The sequence below is a fragment of the Sarcophilus harrisii genome, chromosome 1 (genome assembly GCF_902635505.1).
Source record: "Sarcophilus harrisii chromosome 1, mSarHar1.11, whole genome shotgun sequence".
In the NCBI taxonomy this organism is placed as follows: domain Eukaryota; kingdom Metazoa; phylum Chordata; class Mammalia; order Dasyuromorphia; family Dasyuridae; genus Sarcophilus; species Sarcophilus harrisii.
The window spans coordinates 143809581-143834535 of record NC_045426.1 but is presented as its reverse complement, the minus strand read 5'-3'; the positions used below and the strand labels follow the sequence as shown (position 1 = coordinate 143834535).

The window sequence follows — 24955 nt, the reverse complement described above, 5'->3', positions numbered from 1 at the left end:
CAAAGGAATCCCCATTTCTTGCAATTTATATTTGAGACCTAGCCAGTACATCTCTAATGGTCATAGCTAAAAGGTTATATAAGGAGTTATAAAAGCTCCTTATAGCTATAAATCTATAAGAACTATGATTTATAAGAGAGAATGATGAAAATAGGCAGTTATTCATCTTCTCTAAATCCTTGGGTTCAAATCCCACTCCTAAGAATAATGCTTGTGTAGGGTCTTAGTTAACTCAAGCTCCATGGGTTTCATTTTTACCATCTAGAAAATGAGAGGATATAAATTGTATTAGATGGCTTCTAAGGTCCCTTCCCCCCTAGCTCTAACACTATAATCCTCTGCATACAAGCTTTATTTTAAGTGGGGAATATAGAATTCCAGTCCAAGAAGTTGATTGAATCATAAATTTAGAATAAGTGGATGCAACACCAAGGAGTTTTTTCCAGTCCTTTCTAATTTTTCTAAAATTTCTTTTAGTAATATTTAACCACCACCACCAGGGGTCTCACATGGATCACTATGGTAGAACCCAGTCTGTTATTACCTAAAAAGCAAGTTTTAAATTGAAAAAAATAAATTAACAAGTTTTTAATAAGTATTTATTGAAACGAAATAAAATGATTTGATACTAATAGATAAATAATAAAATAATATGAAAATTTATAAATAAATAATAAAAAAAGACTTGATCCTGGTTTTTAGGGAATCACAGAATCAGTTTTTTTTTTTTTCTTTAAAGATAAATTCAATTCATACAACATATATTAAGTGTCTAATTTGTTTCAAACACTATATTAAGTACTGGGGATACAAAATGAGGCAAAAGACAGTTTCTGCTCTCAAAGAGCTTATAGTGTAATGGGAGAGTTAAGATGTAAGCAAAAATATACAAAGCAAGCGATATACAGGATAAATAAGAAATAATTAAAAGAAGAAAAGCAGTGGAGGGAACTGAAGAGGGATTAGGGAAGGCTTCCTTTAGAAGGTAGGATTATAGTTGGGAATTAAAGGAAGCCAAGTGAGTCAGTATCTGGAGTGGAAGAGGGGAGAGTGTTCCAGGAAGGTGGATAGTCAGAAAATGAGAAGAGCCTAAAGAAGGAATATCTCATTTGTGAAGTAACCAGGAGGCCAGTGCCACAGTGAAAGTAACAAATAAGAAGATCAGAAGGGCAGGAGGATGCTAGGTTATGAAAGACTTTGAATGTCCACCAGAGCATTTTGGATTTGCTTTTGGAGGAATAGAGAGCCACAGGAGTTTATTGAGTAGGGGAATGATATCACTTAAGTGTTCAGGGCTTGCATTTTGTGCCATGGATTTCCTATGAAGAGTCATCAGAGCTTTCTCTGTTTTTTTTTTTCTTTTGAGAAGATAATTGAGAAGGTTAAGGACAATTTTGTGAATCTAGTTTCCTGCTGTAGTGCACTGGGCTTTGAATAGATTGAATTAGGTCCTTTGCAAATATTCTTGACTGACTGCATTGTAACTTAACTCATTCATGCATATTAACCATATGATCATTTAAAACTAGAGAGGAGCTCTAGTTTAACCCTTTTTTTTTTTTTTTTTAAAGTGGATTAAGAAACTGAGACACAAAGAAGTTGTGCCCAAGGTCACACAGATAGAAAGTAGTAAAACTGGGATGGGTGCATAGTTAGAATCTGCCTCCTATCTCCATTTTAATGTGATTCTTTTCTCTGTTTCTGTTTTTGCACATGTGTACTTAAGGTTGTACATGAAAATAATTCTCCATCAGAGCTAGTGTTCATCGTTAAGAATCCTCCAGTCCATGGACAGCTCCAAAAATTTGTCCCGGAAGATAATTTGGATGCTGCTGAGAATTCTCCTTCATCCTTTACACAGCAGGATATTGATGATGGTCACATCCATTATGAGCAGACAGCTTCTGACCAAGAGCAAGATCGCTTTTTGCTGGATGTTACGAATGGTATCCAAGCCGTCAGTGGAGTAGAAATCTTGGTGGAGATCCTCCCTAGGTTGATTCCTTTGGTCATACAGAACTTCACAGTACTAGAAGGTGGCTCTAGAGCCCTTCTGGAGGATTTCCTTAAAATTCCAAATCACTATTTTGTGGGAGTTGACTGTGAATTTGTCCTAGTTGAATCACCAAAGCATGGTTATATTGAAAATTCTCATTTTCCAAAAATAAAACTAATGAAATTTACCAGAAAGCAGGTAAGGACCAAAGGGAATGTCTTTGTCTATGTTAGGGGTGAGAAAAAATTTTTATATAATTTATCATTTAAGAAAGGATTAAGATTATTTTTGTTGTGACTATTGAAGTCCTAAATGAGGGAGCAATTTGTATCTAGGACTAAGTGCAAAGAGTGGGTTCCCTGAAGCTCCTAGAATTTGATTAGGTCCTGAAATAATGAGTGGGATACAGATTATATTGAAAAGAAAAGTGCCATTAAATTGGGAAACAAGGTTAGTTTTTGTTTTTTCCCTACTAAGCATATCTGTTCTTTAAAAGTTATCTACTTTAGCTGGCTTTGATAGACTCTTTGTTAGCTTTTCAAATTCTAAGCACAAATCATTGAAGTTCTATGTTTGAACCTGGATTTTTTTTTTTAAATCAATGATGATAATTAGCATATTTACAGATGACACACATTTGGGTTTTGATGGAGTAGGACAATGGACCCAAAACATCAATATGTAACTTTCCTAGATAAGCATTTGTAAAACAATAGAGAGAAGTAATATTGACTCAAAAAACAGCCAAAAGGAAGTTCCAGAGAAAACCCAGCTTCAAAAGAGATTTTGGTATGAGATCAATCCTGAAAGCATGATCAATGGAAATAGGATATGAATGAGTATGAAAATAGATCAGCTAAATATTTATATGATATATATGCAGATAGATGCCATTGTCCATTATATATTACATAAATTCATTATTTAATATATTCATATTAACTTTATAATCCATTTATAATTATAATGTTAATATGTAAATATAATATAATTAGTGTTATATATTGTTGTGTATGTGTATTTTTTTTTTTTTACTCTTGATTTGGCATTAAGGAATTTTCCATGTTGAAACTTTCTCCTCTGGTGATAGGGCTTCAAGTTAGAGTCTTGGAGAGTAGCTATTAAAAGGTTAAGTAGCCTGCCCACAGTTATATACCAACTGTATATCTCACAAAGGAGTTGAACCTGGATATTTCTGGTTGTAGGACTGATTCTTTCCACTTTATGTCATGCTGCCTTCCAAGATAAAATTTATCAGAAATAAAAATCTTAAGCTGGGTATTTTAGTTCTAAATATCAGTTATACAAATACAGGATATAGAAGACTTTGGTAGCTGTGACATAATAGGCTAAATATTAAGTAATAATCTGCTGTGAATGGTTTTAAAGAGTGTTAATGAAACATTTAAAAAAATGTACAGAAGAAATAAAAATGGAATCCAAAGGGGAACACAGTTGAACCAGGAAAGTGTTGTTACTGTCACATTGCATTTAATGTAGATTTCTAATTTCATGTGCAGTGATCATTTTCTTAGCCTAGGTGATCATTTATCAGTGTTACAAAATGTGATTTTTGATCAAAGATGTATTAATCTCACTGTATCCTGGGCTGGTGAGGCCCCATCTAAAGCAGAGGTGTCCAACATGGACACTGGAGAACTATATTTAAATGTAATAAGTGTTTAAAAATAATAACAATGAAAAACATATGTTGCAACATAGATTATAATAATTTGTGATTTTCTAAATCAATATATGGCTTGTAGGGATATATATCTATTTGAATTTGACACTACTAATTTAGAGCTTTTTATATGATTCTTTGTGCCCCCTGGAAGAACAACATCAGTATCTATAGCATTTCTCAAAGAGGTCAGACATAGAAATGAGAGAATTTGAGAAACGTGACATGAGAAATAGTGGAATAATTGAGGATAAGAGAAGAATTATGGGAGATGTGGCAGATGCTATCAGGCTTTTATATGAAAGAAGGAATAGAATTACTTGGAAGTGCTTTAGAGGCTAACCCTAGTACCAATATGTAACTGTTAAAAAGAGATTTTATTTTTATTTTCAGCTTCAAATTCTTGCCCTCCTTATGTAGAATTTCCTTATATTCTTTTATATATATATATATATATATATATACGTATATATATATATATATATATATATATATATCCTTTACCCATTAAGAAGGCAAGAAATATGATATCCTTCATGTATGTGAAATAGTATAAAATCCATTTCTACATTAGTTGGATTCTAGGTTAAAAAAAAAAGGGGGGGAAAGAGAAAAAAAACTACTCTTAAATCTTCACTCTGAGTCTGTCAGTTCTCTATCTGGAGATGGATTGCATTTTTCATCATGTGTCCTTTGAACGTTTGATAGATCATTGTATCCATCAGAGTTACTAAGTCTTTCAGAGGACTTACATATTTACAATATTGCTGTTATGATGTAGTGTGCTCTCCTGGTTCTGCTTACTTTGCTTTGTAACAGTTCATATTAACTTTCCCAGGTTTTTCTGAAACCATTCATAAGGGGAGAAAATTTCAACATATTTTGTTGTTGTTATGTCAGTTGTATCCGATTCTTTGCAGCTCCTTTTGAGGTTTTCTTGACAAAGATACTGGAGTAGTTCAACATTTCCTTCTCTAACCTATTTTATAGATGAGGAAACTGAGGTAAATGGGATTAAGTGACTTGCTTAGGACAATACAGCTAGTAAGTGGCTGAAGCTAGATTTGAACTCAGGAAGAGGAGTCTTCCTGACTCTCTGGCCTGACCCTCTATGCCATCACAATTAGTTAATCAATCAATTGATTAACTAACAAATAAATAAATCCTTCCTAACAGTTAACAGTTATCCAAAATAGAATAAGCTACATCCCAAAGCAGTGAGTTCTCTCTCATGGTTCTTTCATGAAGCTATTGCTGAAATGGAAAGGGAAAAGGAATAAACATTTATATAGAACTAACTATGTGCTAAGCACTGTGAGAAGCACTTTACAAATATGATTTCATTTGATTTTCACAATAACACTGCAAAGTATGTTTTGTTGTCCTCATTTTTACAGCTGACCAAACTGAGGCAAATAGAATAAATAAAAATTTCAGTATTCATTTTTACAGTTTAATCAAACTGAGGCAAACAGGATAAATAAAAATTTCAGTGGGTAAGGAGGCATCCTAGGGAAACTGAGTAGTAGAGGTAGAAAAAGGAATAAAAAAATGGTGTTGAAGAAACTTTTTAAAAACAAAGAGGAAATAAAAATGGGGGGCATAGGAGAATACAGACAATCAGGGCAATGTGGTTACTACCACATTATGTTTAATATATATTAAAAGAAAAGTGCTCCATGGACTAGATTTGTAGTTTTATGTACAGTTTTCCCTTTCTAGCGTTTGTATATGAAAATGTTCAGGTTAGTTAATGAATTTCTAGTTCATGAGGAAACAATTAAAAGGAAAGGTTAGACTAAATGACCTCTAAGGGAGGAAGGACTTCCCTTCCTATTCCAAGGCTCTGCAATTCTAATCTAACCTCATTTACCAAAGACATTAAAGTCCACAGAGACTTGTGGCTTGTCCAGAGTCACACAGCTAGCTTTTAGCAGACTTGGGGTATGGGTCCATCCCTCCAGATTCTCTCCCCAGCTCTCTGTTATACCACATTTATTAGTGCCTTTGTTATTTATTTATTTGTTTGTTTTTGGTGGAGAAAAGGTTGTTCTTATGTTTTTCCATGTGTCTGGAGCTCAATGTTATTTCAAAAAACACAAAATATCCTGTTATTATAAATTAAACTTAATTTACGTTATCCTGGTGGGGACAAAGGGATTTCTATCTTTGGGAGAGAAACAAAAAAATCAAACCAGGGTCTCCTAGGTTGCAGTTTATTTAACTTTAAAAAAATTAATGATCCCATAAATAGTTAGCTTATTTTTTTTATTTTTGTCTTAGGTGAAAAAAGAATTAATTTATTATGTTCATGATGGGAGTGAAGAATTATTTGACAGTTTTACAGTCCTTGTGAATAATACAGAACTTGGGAAACAGAGTTTGCCCCAAACTCTCTTTGTGAAGGTTCAGTCAGTGAATGATGAGGCTCCAGTCATAATAGCAAATAACATATTGCGGGTAAGTATACCTTACTTTTGATTTTTTAATGTAAACATTAGGGCTCCTAATTTAGTTTTCTTTGTAAACATTTATTAATAGTGAATATGATGACTTGGGAACGTGTATAATTATCATAAAAACTATTATCCTCTGCAATATTTCCTCAGGGCCTAATACCTGTGGAGACACATAGCTAGGCACTGTGATACAGGGAGAAAAGTAGAAGACATAATACTATCAAGAGGATGACAGTCTAATAAACGAAGTGACAGATTGCAACAGAAGAAAAAGTTAAGTGATTGATAAAGTAAATGTATGTTGCACTGCAAGTATTTGAAGGCCAGGAAAGACTGCCCTTTGCCTGACTGAGAGGTCTGAGCAAGCTTCATGGATGAAGTGGGATTTGAGCTTTGCTTTGAAGGCTGCATAGAATTTAGAGAGAAAAAGGGAATAATGTTTAAAAAAAAAACTCATTAGTCTAGAAAATGAGGGGCAGCTAGAAGGCTGGGCCTGGAAGACTTGAATTCTCATATGCCCTTAGTCTCTTACTAGCAGTGTGACCCTGGGCAAGTCATTTAATTCTGTTTGCCTAGGTTTCCTTATTTATAAAATGAGCTGGAGAAGGCAATAGCAAATCATTCCATTTATCTTTACCACAAAAACCCCAAATGGTGTCATGGAGAATAGGACATGACTGAAACAATACAACAAAGGGAAAAAATGAAAAGTTATGTTTAGGGATAAAGAGTAATAAATCAATCTGACTGGTACAGAAGGTTTTTATAGAAAATTATGAGAAAGAAACGTTGAAAAGGGCAGTTGGTACCAGATTGTTGAAGAATGGAGAGCTTGTGATAAAATCACTCTCTACGGGGATTTCTCTCAAAGCATGAATTAGACTAATTTTTCCCCAAAGGCTCAAGGATGTCCCTGGGGTTTGGTTCAGTCTGGAAGTTAAGGAAGACTGAAAAGCTGTATCTCCCTTAATGAAGCTTCCCATTGGCTTTTGGTTATATTAGCATAATTTCCTGGTTACCTAAAAGCATAAAACTCCTACCTATATAGAGTTAAAGCCCTTGAGATTTGGGGGACACATCTAGGTATCACCTTGCCCTGCTGATTATACTTATTTCCATATGGAAGCAAAAGGGGCTCCATTTACAAAAGCTAAGCACTCTAGTATCCCTATTGAATATTCTTTGTGTATTTTGACTAGGTCAACTTCTTTTTGTTATAATTGTTGAGTCACTTAATGACTGTCATCTTTCATTTTAGCTCCAAACTAAAGTGACTTGAGTACTAAGTCAGACCTGCCCATTTTAGAACTCGAAGGGATTTTAGAGGTCATTAATACTCTTACTTTTTGAAACAGAAAGATAAATCAACATCCCCAAGACTCTACAATAATACCGAGCAGACGAGAGAACTAAATGAGAGTGTGCTGGAGCTTGTGAAAACTGGTTATTAAAATTAAAATTAAAATTAAAAATGCAAAATTGCCCAATGCTACAACTCATGGCTTGAGTTATTGTTTTATAGACTTTAGAATGTGATGGAGAAAGTGTTAACAAAGCAGATTAAACTGATCATGCCTACATTCCTCTCACCCCCAACAATTTGTTAAAATTTACCAGCACACATCTCTGATTAGAACTCAGAGCCAGTTACTCCTCATCCACCATTCTTTCTGCCATATCTATCTTACTTCTCAAGAAATTTGGATTTTTTTCTATGATCAGTAGCATTTAGCTACTTCATGTCAAGTAGTTGTTTTTCTGACATAAGAAGCTATAAATTCTACCCATCTCTCTGAGAAATAGTTAGAATGTTGTAGAACTTTAAAAACTAGCCTTTGGGGAGAAATGTATAGAGAAATTGCCCTGGAATCTGGAGAACCTGGCTTCAAATATGATATTTACTAGCTGTGTGATCCTGGACAAATAAATCACTTAAGCCTTATTGCTTCAAAGTACTCCCCTTTCATCCAAAAAAAAAACAAAAAACAAAACCCAAACCCACCCTCTAATCCTTTTTATAGCTGAGAGTCCCAGGTCAATTATCTTGATTTTCATTAACCATTAACTGAAATTTAGCATTTCCCCCCACCATTTAAAAACATTTTTTCTGAGAAGGGGCCCATAGACTTTATTGGATTGCTAGAGGATTCACATAAAGGCTAAGAACCTTGTTTTATAGTTTGTCTCATGTGGGTTAAAAAGCTTTCAGCTTTTCTTCCTGCTCTCTTTCTAATGTCCTGTCCTTTCCTTCCTTTCTGCACTCTCTTCTTCCTCTTTCCACCTTCTTCACTCTGCTATCTTTTGTTCTTGTCCTCCTGAGAGAAGGCCATTTCCTTCAGTACTTTTTTTTTTTTAACAGACAAGCCCCATTATCCATCTATTTTCTTTAAAATTGCATGTACAGAACTTTAATTTCTGCAGTTCACCCTAAGAGTTGTCTTTGAGAAAAATAAAAGGTAGCCTTTTGTGTTCCATGGCCAATCTTGTCAAAAACTGTGATACCCCCTCGGTTTTGTCTTAGAATTCGTTGGGTCTTGCGCAGTGTATAGCTTGTGTGAGTCTAGAATGCGTATTTTCCTTTATGGTACAGATAAGTCAGCTCCTATGAATGGATGCACATTGTTTTGTCAGTTACCTGCTGGTAAAATGTTAAATCTCCCATATGGTTTAGCACGCTTTCTTCCCAGCTCCCTGCCCACGTGGGATTGAACATTACCAGCTGGGCAATTGGAGCCCCTAATCATAGGAAGGTTAAAAGCTCTTAGAAATAATAGAATGCATCTCAGATAGCTTTTGGAGTGACACTTTTAAATGATTTGAGCTAATGCATACGTCCAATAACACAGCCAATCAATATTTGACTGCATTTAGCAGAGTTAAGTATAGATCTTAAAAGGAGTAGAAAAGGGCATGTAGTGTGTCTTGAACAGGTTTGCAGGAAAGTTTGGGCTTTGCTTTTGTTTATTTCCTAAAATTAGGGATGGGAAAAGGGATCAGACCTGTGATTCCATTGCTTATAGGGCTTTCTTGGTAAGTAAATCCCCACTATCAATGGTAGTCAGTATCTTTTCTATAACTGAAAGAGGGTTGCTTAGTGCTGGGGCGTCAGACATATCAGGCCAGCACCTAACCAGATTAAAATGTAATTGGGACATATTTAACAAAATAAATAAAAATACAGTATAACATTTATTATTGTTTAGTTCTCTTTTAATTAACCTGACTCTTTTTAACCTCATTTGTAAAAACCTCAAGTGAACATTACCTATGTTGTGATGAATTTTTATTTTATTTTTTAAACATTTCCTGGTTACATTTTTTTTTGTCTGATTTGGAAACCACTCACAAGTAACAAGGCAGTAAGTTTGCCACCTCTACTCTTTTATCATCCAATCTGTTTATTTAAGTGTAAATATGCATGTTTCTAAGTTGTAAACTTGTCATGTAATAATTTCATAGCAATTCAGTGTAGCAGATAGAATGTTGAATTTAGAGTCAGGATAATAATAGTATAGCTTTAGGCAAATCATACAACCTGTCTGAGATTCACTTTCCTTATCCATAAAATAAGGGGGAAATGGTAGTCTGTAAGATATTTTTTCACACTTTAAATCCAGGATCCATGTTTGTATCTTACCCCTTATATATTGTAATTTGTTTGAGAGCAAGAATTTCACATCTCCCTCAGTACCTAGCAGAGTGTTCTGCATAGAGGAGGTGGTTAATTAATATTGGAAGGAATGGATCATGCTTTAAAGTCTTTTTTAATATCTGGAGGAAGGGCAACGGATCAGCTCAAGTTATAGGGTCTCATTTGCAGGGAAGAATGAAGCTGGATCATCTGCTTTGAGGGAGGTCGGGGCTTGAGGAAGGAAGGACAGCTTTTGAGCCTGAATGGTGGAGATGAAGGGAGATCCGTACTTTGAGTAGGGGTTGGGAAGATGACCTATTTAAGTCTCCCTCTAACAACATGATTCTGTCATTTTAGGTTGGAAAAAAAACTGGATAATGCTTATATCATGTTGACTTTCAGCTAGTCTTGGATAAATTAATCAAACTTGTCATAAGCTTGCTTCTAGAACCACTTGGAGGTTTTAAGTGAGAAGATGATGGATTACCTCTCTCTTCTGAAGCCAAGAAACACTTTGTTCCTCTCTTTTAGTACTTACTATATTTTGCCTTCTTCTTGGGGAGGGTAGCACGGTGGAACTTTAGAAACACTAGACTTGGAATCAGGAAAGAATTGATTTTAGAATCTGCTCTCTGCCATTACTAGTTATATAGCCATGGTTTTATACAGATACAATTTTTACATCTTTATAGGTGAAGGCAAGATGGAGTTAATACTACCTAAAGTATTTACCTTATAGGTCTTTTGTAGGAGTCAAGTGGGAAGTTAGATGCAAAAAGGTTTGCACCCTTAGAGCAGCACCATATAAATATCAGCTCTTGTTGGTATTGTTATTGTCTCTTTCTTACCTTCTTTGATGGCATTCAGCAAGAAATGTTCCTGTGATGAATTGCTATCCTGCAATATATCTTCTTTTTAATATTCTATGGACTATTTCATTTCATGACAGGATAAAATTACTGCAGTGAGGTAGTGGATAGAGTCTAGGTCCTGGAGTCAGAAAGCCTGAGTTCTTCCTGGTTCAAATCTGGCCTATGTGACTCTTGGCAAGTCACTTAACTGCCTCAGTTTCCTCATCTGTAAAATGATCTGGAGAAAGAAATGGCAAACCCATCCAGCATTTTTGCCAAGAAAACTCCCAAGTGGGGCCACAAATACAATGGTGGAATAAATTAAAATTCCATTCTACTAAAATTCTCTTGTGTTAAAGCTTTGGAATTCTTTTACAAAGTGAATCATTTTGTACCTTAGCCTCTATGTAAGGTACATGGCCTAGTTTTTTGGGGGGGGAAGGGGTAGGAATCCAGGGAAAGATTTCTCTAAAATATATGATATGAAATGACTATCTGTAAGTGATTTTTTTGAATCAAGAATGTCTTTTCTTGTATTTGATGGTATTCTGTAGCTCTCTAGTTACGTGTCCCATGCATGCAATTAGTAAGCTTCTAGGTCAGGATCTAGATGAATAGAAGTCATACTAATTTGTCTTCTGTGTCTCCCATTCATATTACCCTTTTGGGAATGGAACTGGTATATGTATAATTCTGGAAAGGTGCTAAAATTGGGTTAATAGGCAACACTATGGAATTTAACAATTCATGAAGAATTTATTAATTACCTACTATTACTGGGGACTCATCCTCTATCATAATCCCTACCATCAAGGCCCTTATATTCTACCAAGAAAAAAACAGTGGGTCTAGATAATGTTAACTGTGGAATGCTTTTTTACTCTTCATTTTGCTTCTATGTTATTTCCCTTTTGGATATCATCATGCTTTCTGTATTTCAAGATGCTTTTTTATCATTTCATTTTATCCCTCTTCCACCCTAAGTTCCAGATGGAGTCAGGGTTGATGCAAGTCAGGAGTTTTTTTTAATAGATTAATATCCATAATGCTGATTAAAAGTTTTTTGGTTTGAGATAGAGATAGGGAGACAGCTGAGAAATTTTCCTGGAAAACTTAGGCAAGCCACCACTAAGAACTATTTTATACCTGACTTGAACAGTTATCTTTCATTATATCTTTCAAGGAATCTTTTTAGAATCATAGTAGACTTCTTGTTAGAGGGGAATCCTTGAAGGTATCATATTGTTCACATGCTTTTTTGTGGTCATACAGTAATAACTATAGTGAAATCTTCCATTCTTTATACTTTTTGAATTTTGTCATTGTAAAGAGGTAAATTGTTACAAAATATTATTCACTAAATCCTGCTTCTTTCTTTTTTTATATCATCACCAATTCCTGAATGCATAAACATCAATTATTCTCATAAAGATTTTGCATATGAGATGGGATTAGCAATATGGTCCAGTGGCTATTGATATTTTGACAGTTGCTTTTTTCCATAATTCCATAATTTTCATAATTTCCATGATTTTCCCGATCATTTGATTTCTTTTCCTCTTATTCAGTTATTCCAAGAACAAAATGCCTTATACATGATGAACATGTTGTTTCTTATTATAATTGATTTTCATTAAAATTTCTATTTTAAGACATGGTTTTATCTTCCTGATATCATGGTTGTTTTTGAGAATATAGGACAAATAGCAGCAACAAACAATTTTAAGGCTCAGTATAGGTTTTGTTTTGACCATGAGAAATATGGAAACAGACTTTAGGCTGTCTTCTTGATGCCTTAATAAATTGTGGATTCTGTATGATTAAACTCCATATCAAGGACATCCATATTTAGAAAAATTGGTTCTTTTTTAAATGTTTCATATTTCTATTTCTTGCCTAAGGCAAGAAATAGTATAATGGAAAAATCTATGGATTCATAGTCCAGAAAACGTGGATTCAAATCCTGCCTTTGATATATTCTGGATGTTTGATCTTGAACAAATCTCAATTTCCCTAGGTAGTTCTCCAAGGCTCTTAATTGCAGAGAAGGTAGAAGGATGCATTTATGGAGAGAATTTCATCATTTGGAAATTCCCTCTATTTGTGAAATTAGAAACCAGGCTCCATAGCATCTCATCCCATATGTCCGTCATATCTTTTTAGAGATGCTGAATGTATGAATGAAAGATTGATTACATTCCTCTTCAGGTTCTATTCTGGGATTTTCTTATATCATGCCTTAACTCTCTATCCTAAAACCTCCTTCCAGATCTGGAATTCAAACATTGGAAGTCAGTCATTTAGTCTTCTAAATCTTCTCCCATGAAAATGTAAGCTACTTGAAGGAAAAGGGAGGAACGAAAATTTAATGGTTTCTATGTGCCAGTCCCCATATTCTGTATTAGGAACTTAAATATAATAATAATAATAATAAATATAATATAATATAATAAAATAATATATAATATATGTAATGATGTGTATAATAATAAAAATAAATATAAGGGCAGTTCCATGCCCTTAAAAATCTTGCATTGCAATAGAGAGATGACACATTTAGGGAAATAAGGGGTAGGAGAGAGAATTTTGGTGTGGAATGCTAGGGATGAAATGGGGGTAGCGGATTGATATGCTTTTTCCAGAAGCAGTGGTAGTAGGAAGTAGAATTGGCACGAGGGAGGGGTAATATGTTATAGGTTAGATGGCAATCTGGACTGTATGAATAGGTAGATGAAATGGGAATTTATTTTAATTGGAAACTTCTCATAAGTTTTATCAATTAGTTCATCCTGAGGGCTAACTTTACCAACACAATACACTAGAGAGGCTCTTTCTCCATCTTTCCAACAGAAAAGTTCCTCTATGTTTTATTTCCTTTGAGCACTGGATTTGGAGGTAGAGGCCCTGAGTTCAAGTCTTGCCACTTGGTACCTTGGGGAAGGCACTTAACTGGCTGTTCTATAAAATGAGAAAGAGTAGGTGACCTTTGGGGTCCCTTTGCAATCAATCTAAGATACCATGAAATATAGCTAGAGGTAAAGACTTGGGATTATTACAAAAGAAAGAACATTTTTACTTTTTTAAAATCTCAGATCATGTTATATATTATTATTGCCATGCATTATCAGGCCTTTTAGCATTTTCTCAAGGAATTTAAGCAATCATGTAATTACTAACCCATCCCTTTCTCATTCATTAATCCTCAGTCATCATGTGGAGTGGCCGGAATTTGGCCAAGGTCTCTGTCTGTCTTACAGAAAGAGTGAAAACTGGCTACAAGTCCTGGGACTGGTCTATGAGCCCTTGGCATAGCTGAGCTGAGGAGACTCAGGTCCTTTGATTTGTACTTAACATTAGAATAACCAGAATTTAAAAGTACCTTGAAAGACCAAGTTGTACCAAATTAACATGATGCATTTTTTTAATCCTTAAGGCAAAGAAATTAGAGATAGAAGATGAAAAATTTTAATTCAAAGTAAAATTATAATATGTGCTTATAATTATGAGTATTAGTGCCTTTGCACTGACAAGAAAAATTGTAGTATTTTTTAAAAATTGTGTCATTTGGCATACCTTGTCCTTCTAATAAGTTTCTAGCTTATAAAAAGATTATTTTTCCTCTTCTCCATGCTGAAAGTCTCTTTGAACAGTAGAATTTATGGCTGACAGATGTGTGACTGCATCCATTCCAGCATCCTGGGAAATCATTTACATCTTGATAAACTATTCAGCAGTTGTATAATGAGCCTTCCTTTCCCAGAGTAAATGCTGTACATTTTTATTGAATTGATCTTGTTTATGGATGAAAGTGACAAAATCTATCTAAGCTGTCTTTCTGTATCCAAAAGGGGGATATATTTTTCTATTTTGTAAATGTTTCTAATATTAATCCTCTCTTTAATATTTATATGTAGAATAGAAACTTCTGATTACTTATAAGGAGTGTTGTTCATTAATAAAACCAGCACTTAAGCCTGGAAACATAGCCTAGAAAAAGTACCACCCAAGACAATTATGAGCTTGTTTGGATTGGGAAAATAGATTTGCAGATGTTTTTCTATGAGTGAATGTCCCAATATCTCAATGTATTTGTAAAAATAGAAGGGGAACTTTAAATGTTTTTATTTGTTTTAAATGAAACGTTTAAATCTTAGCAGTGCAGATACTACGACCAATGAAAATTTTTTGAATGAAGTGTAAAATGAAACCTTAGCTTCCTCAATATATTTTAGTTAGGTGTTCTTAAATAGCATCTCTCAGTTAATAAGCATTTGTTAAGCACCTACTATTGCCAAGTACTGTGCTAAGCACTAGGGATATGGAAAAAGACAAAAAAACATTCATTTTCTGCTCTCAAGGAGCTCACAGTAGAATGGAGGAGACAACATGAAAATATCTCTGTACCAGAAAAAGTAATATTCAAAAGTTAACCACTTTTTTCTAATGAAGTTTAATATTGGTTTTTAAAAAGAACTTGACAAAATGATATTTTTCATGTGTTTGCTCCTTGAATAATTACTTCTGAGTTTCATGGAAGTCTTACTTGATTTTTCTTCTTTTCATTTTTCTGCCTCCCTGGAGTTCCTATAACATGAACATCAGACATAAAAACATGTACCTATCTTAAGATATTCTGATATAATTTGAGCTTCTTTAATACTGCAGAAGATCTGACTCATTGATATGAGTTCCCTGTCTATCTATTCAGCTCATAAATCCTCTGTGACTGAACAAGTGGCCTATTGAATAATTGCAATCTTAAAAGAAAAGAAGAGAAAGAAAGAAATCTGATGATTCTAAGATGAAAAACATATATTCTGTCACTGGGCTCATAGTTAAGATCTTTCCAGATGGGCAAAACCAGCCGGTCCATGTGCAGTACTGGCAAAACCTTTGAGATCATCTCCAAATTACAGTGAGTCATAAAAAAAATCCTAGTAGAGGATAAATTGAATTATCTAAGTTAAATAAGTGTTTCTGAAGTAATTAGAATGAAAATTAGGTATCAGAGAAGGACTTCGGTGGATGATATACTGAAGTACTTAAGTTTTGAAGAGATTAGAATAAAGAGCAATAATCTCTGATTCTTTAATTTAGGAGATATAGGTTTTCTCTTTGTTTCAGGGAATTATTTGTATGCTGGGGCAAAAAAGGTAAAGACCATATCATAGTGGAAGGCCTGTAGTGAAAAACATACTTCATTTAGTTTTTACACGTGTAACCTTGGAAAAAATGAGTTTCTTCTAGTCATTGGAGAAGAGTTGGGAGGACATGGTATTAACAGTTTCCAGAATCCAAGTGAGTTCCCAAACAAGTGAGGATAAGATGTCTGAATTGAACTTGGACTTTTTTTTTTTTAAAGATTTAAAGGTAGAGTAAGGAAACTTGGGATTTTGTTAGGTTGGATGCTGTGTTTTTTTTCTTTCAAGCAACTGTTTTTAACTGAATTGATTAAAATTAAAAATTAAACCACATTCCCACTGACTTGAAGACCCTTTAAGAGATTCAGAAGCAAGAGTTGGCTTCAAAACAAGGAAGTTGTGAGTGTGAGATTTGCCTTGATCCTGTATTTTATGACTGATGATTTCTTTTAACTTCTCAAAGTCCCAGGCTCACTATCCTTCTAGATTGTTTTATTTTTTAATTTTTATTTATTTACTTATTTGCAGAGCAAATGTCCTTCTGCATTCTAGAAGGAGCTTCTTCGTGGTCCCTGTAACAAAGAACCCATAGATCTGGTCACTTCCCACCACATTTACTCCCTCTCCTTCAAGGCTCCACCACCATTTAAAAAAAAAAATGAAGAAAGAAATACTTTAGTGTACATTTATTCCATGTGAATGATAAGTGATGAGCCTTCATTCCACAGCCCAGAAATTAGATTTACTAACAATTTGCCTGGAACTGACAGTAACCTAAATGCAATTTATGTGATTCAGATGATTAGACTTTGGTTTTTGAATATATATCTTTGAGAGTCTTTTAGTACATTCTTTTGAAGGTAGAACATGCTCATCTTTTGTTACCTGCATGAACTTCAGGGCCAGGAGAAATATGTGAGCAGATCTATCTTAGATGAACTCACCTAGAACAACCCAGAAGCTGATGATTCCTTCTTCTCCTTCCCTAATTTTCTGCTTCTGAAAATCATTCCTTTTATTTTATTTTTCTTCTGACCTTATTTTAAGGAGAAAAAAACTTTTAGAAGATAAATTAATGCTGTTAAGCTTTGCAAAAAAAATCCTTTGAGAAGCAATGTGATTTCTGGAAACTGTCAAAAATCATTCAAATACAATCCTAGTGAAGAAAGTAGGAGATATTGAATAATGCCATATTTGTTTAGGAAAGAACAAATGGAAGGAAGGAAGGAGGATGAGAAGGAGAGACAAGAAAGGAGAGAAGGAAGGAAGGAGGGAAAGAAAAAAGGGAGGGAAGAAGGGAAGAAAGGAAGGAAGGAGGGAAGGAACAAAGGAAAGAGAAAAAGAAGAAGAGAAGGAAAAAAGAGATATGAGTTAAAGTTATAAAGTTGATTGGGTGTCTGGAGAAATGGTGGACTCCTCTTCCTTATAAGTCTTCAAGCAGAGGTTGGCCTTGTCAGATATTCATGGGTTGGATTCCATGACCTTAAATGGTGATTCTATGGCTCTGTGTTATGATTGAAACTCTCTGATGTATATAAAATGTCAGATAAAACACATAATATGAAGCTTTGTTTGTAAAGCATGTTTTGCATGGTAGAAAGTCTCCTGTTTCAAAATAATGTGGTTCTGCCATGAAATTTTAAAGTCATTCATCTGGGGGTGGGAAGAAATAGTTTCCATTAAAAAAGTATAATTATGTTTTGATTTACTCCATACAAGATATATGATGCTTTTTTTTTTAAGGTCTGGGTGAATTCTGTTACTGAAATAACCCAAAATGATCTCTGTGCAGAAGATATTGATTCCTTACCTGGGGAACTGTTCTACTCCATCACCCTTCCGAGCAATGGTCACTTGGCTCTGAAATCTTTTCCAAATGAAAGCATCCTAAATTTCACCCAAGCTCACATCAATGAAGGCCACCTAGTGTTTGTACACACCGGTATGTAATTAAGGGGGGAGGCACAAGTAATGCTTTAAAAAATACTACTTTAATTTCAAAATCATTTTTATGTTTTCCTATCATTTAAAGTTGTCTTTGTCTCAGACTAAAGACTACAAGCTACTTAAATCCTTTCTAGGATTTGTACTAAGAACCATACAGTAATTTTTAGTAATGTTGCAGATAGTGTTTTGGGGGGGGGGGGATATAGTTATTTGCAAAATTTGCATTCAAATTTTTACCTTCCACCTCCCCTTTTAATTTAAGTATTGGATTTGATAGATTTGAAGGATTTGATAAAAAAAAATACATGGAAGGATTTGAGTCATATCCATGTATTTTTATTAACTCTTTTGAAAATGTAAATTCCTAGAATATTATATCTCCATATTCAGATATGTGTAAAACAACTTCTAAAGCCCAATACAAGGGATGTTCTGTTTTTTATGAAGATTATCTGTCTTTGGGGATGATCTGTGCTACTATTTCCTTTCATTAACATAGACAATCAAGAGTCAACTATCTATTCATCCAGTCCATTCTACTAACAATTTGCTCTTGTAATACTTGTGCATAACTCAGTTTATGTTTTAAAAACTTACACTATTTTTTCTTCTGTGAAATCAAAGAAGATTGGGGTTAAAAAGGGACAAATTTCTCAATTGTCTTTATTAACCCTGAGTTCTATTAACATGACTAACTCAAAGTTTAAAACATGATGCAGGATGCATAGCAGATGCAGCCTGAAGTATTTATAATTTCTTAAGATGTCAGCATCCTGGTCTAAGGACCATTGGCCATCCCAGGATTATACTATGCACATGAGATGTTAAATCCTTTAAAATTTCTCCCAAATAAGCATTTGATGCAGCTTCCCAATTAGAAACCTTCAGAGAGTTGACTAATATTTCAAGATGTCAATATTCAGGTTAGCTTTTAGCCAGGATACAAGATCATTTTCTATTTTTTATAACAGTTGGAAATAAAGATTGAGGAAGATAAAACATGGACTCCAATCCACTTTGAATGCTATTAGCAACCCTCATGTTCATTCTGAAAATATAATGGATTAGCTCTTAACCACAAATGTCTCTGTTGCTTAGAACAGCTGGCCAGCCCACTAGTGCATCAATCCATTATCTGCCACCCAACAAAAGAATTTTCTTCATTTGCCTCCATAACGTTTTATATTTGCAAAGTGCTTTGCCATTAATCTAATTCATTATTCCACATAGCCTCCCAAGTAGGTTGATGAAATCAAGCTTGGGAGCCTAAGTGACTTACTTAGGGATCACACAAAAAGCTTGCATCTGGATAGGGTTGTGTGCCCCCTTAGTTTCCCATCTGTTCCCTTACCACAGGACCACACAGCTTTCACATCCTCCTCCTTTACCTTAATTTTTGTTCTAATTAGCCTGGGCATCATGGTGTGTCTGGTGTCATATTCCAGCATCTGTCTTGCTGTAGTTCTTTCTTTCTTTCTCTCTTTCTCTCGCTCTTTCTTTCTTTCTTTCTTTCTTTTTTCTTCCTCCCTCCCTTCCTTCCTCCCTTCCTTCCTTCCTTCCTTCCTTCCTTCCTTCCTTCCTTCCTTCCTTCCTTTCTTTCTTTCTCTCTCTCTCTCTCTTTCTCTCTCTCTTTTTTTCTTTCCTTTCTTTCTTTCACCAGTTTCCATTTTGTTTTTGTATTCATAAAATGCCCAGAATGTAAAATGCTAAAGAGGAGTCACTTTCATTTCAAGCTTCATTATATATAACCTTCTGAGCTCCATTGTACATTCTAAATACGATACTCAGATGAAATACAGTCTTCTCATTTTTATTAGAGAACTTTTGAGTTTATATGGGATTTTTTAATAGGCTATAACCTTTTTTATAAGGCAAGAAAATTAACTTGGCTTGATTGGATAATGAGAATTTGAGAGGTGTGTTAGAATAGAGAGTTGCCTTTACGGATAATTTTAATAAGCAAACACATACTTGTGATAGAATTGTAATATCTGGTGATACCTTCTCTCTACCTTTGCCACATAATGACCCAGAGAGCAAGTGAGGAAAAGCAAGAGCACATATGAGACAAAAAAAATATGGTGTTTCCAAGTTTGCTGTTAGATGAGCATTTCTTTTTTTTTTTAATTAAAGCTTTTTATTTTCAAAACATATGCATGGATAATTTTCAGCATTAATTCTTGCAAAACCTTGTGTTCCAATTTTCCCTCCTCTTCCCCACCTCTCCCCTAGATGGCAAGTAATCCAATAAATGTTAAACATGGTAAAAATATGTGCTAAATCCAATATATACATACATATTTAAATAATTATCTTGTTGCACAAGAAAAACCAAATCAAACAGGAAAAAAATGAGAAAGAAAATAAAATGCAAGCAAACAACAACAAAAAAGAATGAAAATGCTATGCTGTGAACCACACTCAGTTCCTAAACTTCTTTCTCTGGGTGTAAATGGTTCTCTTCATCACAAGATCATTGGAACTGGTCTGAATCTTCTCATTGTTGAAGAGAGCCGAGTCCTAGATGAGTATTTCTTAAAGGATGAAAATAATGTAAATATTTATATTTGTAAATCTTCTCTTTGACTTGAATTTTGGGAAGACACTGGTAAAGCACTGGTAAAGCTCTCCTGGAGGAAGTCTTCGGACTCAGTTTTGCTCAGATGTTAATTTATAACATTAGAAAGCTCATTGTTCCCCAGATAGAAATGAGAGAGATTATCCATCTCCTTTGGTATGTGCATTTAGTAGAAACAGCTAAATTGGGACCAATAAATAATTAGAATTGCTGGCAGTTGATAAAATTTTTCCATATAATTCTCCCTCCCTTCTTCCTTTCCCCATTTCTTGCATTCAATAGTTTTTACTATTTATTTATACCAAAATTTTCTGTCTCACAAGTTCCACTACTTGGCCTTGTGTTTTCAGTTCAAATAATATAAGTTCCTGGAAAATCCACTGACTTTGGATTCAGAGGACCTGGGTTCAAATCCTTCCTCAATTGGGCAAATTAGTTATCCCCCTTGGGCTCATTTCTTCATCTTTAAAATAATAAATGGATTAGACTAGATGACATCTGAGATACCTTTTGCTTACCTAAGATTCTCTGAATCTATTTTAAAAACCTTAGTCAGTGCTAGCTAGTAATTTCATTACAAAAGACTTACATATTCACAGTTATCAGAATATGTAAAATATAAGTGTGCATATATTCACATATACATACACATAGATTTATAAACATATCTGTAACTATATATATATACATATGCATTCTTTTTATGCCTTCAGTTATGCTTTTTTTAAAAGTATCATAAAAATAATTATAGAATTTGTGTATTCTCTGCCTCTCTCTTTTACCTTTAACAAACAAGAGTAGATTTTCAGGAGTTTGGTTTTGTTGATTAACTGAAGTGACAAGGATGTCATTTTTCTTACAGGAGCAATGTCTGGTGGCTTTAGCTTTCAGGTCACTGATGGTTTGAACTTTGCACCCCGACAGATTTTTAGCATCACAGCTCAGGCTCTGGTTCTTACTCTGGAAACAAACAAAGGACTGGGAGTCTTTCCAGGTAAGACTTTAAGTGAAGGGAATTTTCAGGGCAAAGTTTATGCATTCCATTTGATTAGAATGCTCCATTTACATAGTCAGAATGTGCTATATTTTGACATGGTGAGAGATGGTGAATTGTACATATGTTTTTCCATGTCTCTGTTATAAAGATAGGATGTTTTTTCTTTGTAGGAATCTAGAAAAAAAAAGTCTTACTGTCCTTTTCCTTCCCCTGCCTGTGCCCCTTCCCCATCTCATTTGAGCATGCCACAATACCAATTTTAGAGCAATTGGATTCAAATGCTGACTGTATCACATCAGCTGTGTGTTCTTGGGCAAGTGACTTAACCTCCCTGAGAGTCAGTGTCTTCGTCAGTCAAATCTGCCCTTGTAGTCCTTTACCATTCTAGATCTATGATCCCATGATCTTTTTAAGTACCTACTGTATACAGTCCTGTGCTCGGTGCTGGGGCAGGTACAAAGATTGAGAAGATGTGATCTCTGTAAAATATATCACAGATCAAGTAGATTAATTGATCTTTAATAGAGATTAGAAGATTTTGTGAAAAAATAAAAATAAATTAAATTTAAAAATTAAAAAAAAAAAGATTTTGTGGAGGAGGAAGCATTTGATTGAGTCTAAAATGGTAAAATGTCAGCAGACACAAATTAGGTGAGAAAGTTAGAGGGGGCATTCCGGCTTAAGGGATGGTGATTAGCAAACACACAGAGGTGGGAAGGTTGAAGAAATGTTCAAGGGATGGCCAGTTTAGCTGAAGCATAGAATATGTCACGGAGAATAGCTCATTCATGAAAGTATGCTACAGCCACGTTGTGAAGGGCCCTCGAACGCCGAGCTCAGGCATTCAGACTCTTTATAGCTCTTAGTCTGTTCTTACACTTCCAGCCTTCTCACATCTAACTTTTCTCTGTGTAACTCTGTGGTTGGTCTAGTGATTTGGTCTTCTTGCTGTTCCTTGTACCGGTCACTCTGTCCGGACTGGGCCATGTCAGTGGTTCTTCCCCATTTCTTCTCCCACCTCCTGCAAGATTTCCAGTTCTCCTTAAAGCTGACGCTTTCCTTCTAAGACTATTATCCGGCACATATCTTGTTTGTTCATCGTTTCTTGCACATTTACTCCTCCATTTTCTGTTACCCTTGAGAGCAGGGTTCCCCCCCCCCCCTTCTTTGTATCTCCACTGCTTAACACAGTGCCTGGCGCAAAGTAGAAGCTTAATAAATGTTTATTAATTTAACTAAGGTGTCTGTACATTGTTCAGTCAATAGTGTAAAACCTTGACTAGGATGATGGTGTGATCTGAGGTGCGCATTAGAAAAATTAATCTGCCAGTTGTTTTGTCAGATGAGTTAGAACTGAGAAACAAAAAGAGGTGGTAACCCAGGAACAGAGACTATTTAAAAGGTCTAGGGGAAGGAGGTAGGATTCTAAACTGCCCTCAGTCTGAATGTCCTTTACTTCTCTGACCTCTTAAGAATTTTTCCTTTTGAAATCGCATTTTTCCTTCAGTCTTCCCTGACCATATAACAGAAAGAAATTATTCTAATCCTCCTTTAATTTAAATGAGAAACTCACTCCAACTCATAAAGATAACACCAAAATCCACCCAAACTTTTGCACACTTCATATAAAGTAGACCTTTTTAATTTTTTTTTAATGTGGCAGTAGAGATAAATAGGGAGGGAACAGATGGGAAGGATGTGGAGAGAGAATCAACAAATCTTGGATACTAATTAAAATGGATGGGGATGGGAGGTGAAGGAGGACTCCAAGGTTGTTAACTTGGGTGGGTAACCAAGGGAATTATGTTACCATCAAGAGCAATAATGTATCAGAAATAATCACAATAATGTATCAGCTTTTTGAAAAACTGATTTCAAAAGATTCTACATTTATTTTAAAAGAATAATAATGACTCATTTTGGGGGCTCTTAGAGTATCATTTAGTTTAGTTAAAAACTACTTCAGAGTGGTGAAGTATCTCTGTACTGATGACCTGAAAATGACAGACTTAGAAAATTTGACTGTAAAAGTATTCTGAAAGGTTCTTGAACTGAAGATTTTTGAAATAACTTACTTATAAGATTGTAGTTTTGAAGGTAGAAGGGACCTCCAAGGGCATCTTGTCTAACTCATTTTATGTTTGAAGAAACTGAGATCCAGGAAGATCAAAAGACTGCTCAAATTTACATAGTTAATAAATGGCTTAAATAAAAGTTTAGCCCAAGGTCTTTGATTTCAGAATCAATACTTTCTACCATGCTGCTTCCTCTATCGTCCAGTCTTCTATTTTGCAGATGGAGTTTGTGAGTCCCCCCAATTTTTTGGTTTTTGTCTAAGGTCATAGATAGGAAAGGGCCTGTTCACCTTAATTTAGATGTGTTTAATTGTATTCTGGCCATGCTTTTGGACTCTTTCATACATATTTAAATGTATGTGTACTATTGTATATTTAAAGAGAAAGTTACAAGGCCACTATAATTAGAAAGCCAAGCCCTTTGGATTTCTGTTACTTATTCTTTAAAATAGACACAAAAAAGAAAAAAATGACAAATTTTTCCCCTTACCACTGATTATCCTGAAACTCTCCAGTGTTTCATAGTTTCTGCATTTAGCCTAAAACATCTACCATGCCCTCTGTTTGAATGTTCTTTACTTCTCTGACCTCTTATGAATTCTTCTCTTGAAATCACATTTTTCCTCCAGTCTTCCCTGACCATATAAGAGAAAGAAATTATTCTACTCCTCCTTTAATTTAAATGAGAAACTCACTCCAAATCATAAAGATATCACCAAAATCCACCCAAATTTTTGCACATGACCACATACTACTTCATATGAAGTAGACCTTTTTAAATTGTTTTTTTTAAAAAATACTTTAACCACAACACTTCTTCCAAACTGAGAATCAGTTTAGTGATGGAATAGTAATCTTTTGCAGACTAGTACCTACAGCAGTCTCTCATTGAGGCTCTGATCCTCATGGTCTATGGTCATTTCCCCATATTGCTATTAAAAGCCATAGCTAATAGATGAAGGTTATCTTCCCAGAAGTATAGTGATCATAGACCGAAACTTGGGTTTTTATAGGAAGAAATAATCAGTCTGCTAGATTGGTTTGTGTGTAGTTAATGCAGTATCAAATAAATTAAGATAATAGTTTTAGAGCTGGTAGGAACTTTAAAGATCATTTAATTCAACCTCTCCATTGTATAGCTAAGAAAATTGAATCCCTAAGAGCTGAACTAATAAGAGGCAAAGGCAGGATTTGAATTCAAATCTACAGCTCTAGTTTCCCATTAAACCAATCCTCTTGACTTTCACATTGTTTGCCCATTTTAAAATGGAAATTCCTTAAAGATGGGAACTGTGGCTGTTAATCAGTGACATGCACAGGAAATAAGATAAATTCTTATCTTTGTTCCACTGGTTACATACCTCCCCAGCCTGATCTGTGGTTTTGTCTTTTCCTTGTCTCAGGAAAATATCAGCATAGTTTGTCAGTACAAATCTGAGTCAGAGAAATTTGCTAACAACTCCCTTCTGTTCTTTTAATTATCTGTCAAGTCTTCCTTCACATCCCTTTTAGCCTTTCCATGGTAACTCCCACTGTGCCAAGTAGCTTGAAAGAATTTCTATCAAAAGCTTAGAAAGTCTTGAAAGCATTTCTATA

General features: G+C 34.7%; 1 protein-coding gene across 1 annotated transcript in view; it reads left to right on the top strand.

Moving 5' to 3' along the window:
* Positions 1-24955, top strand: part of LOC105749262 (chondroitin sulfate proteoglycan 4-like) — an 81309-nt gene that overhangs the window by 22543 nt on the left and 33811 nt on the right. Inside the window, 4 exon segments of the mRNA XM_031965015.1 lie at positions 1727-2194; positions 5964-6140; positions 17506-17704; positions 21150-21281. Coding sequence (XP_031820875.1) covers positions 1727-2194; positions 5964-6140; positions 17506-17704; positions 21150-21281 — 976 coding nt within the window.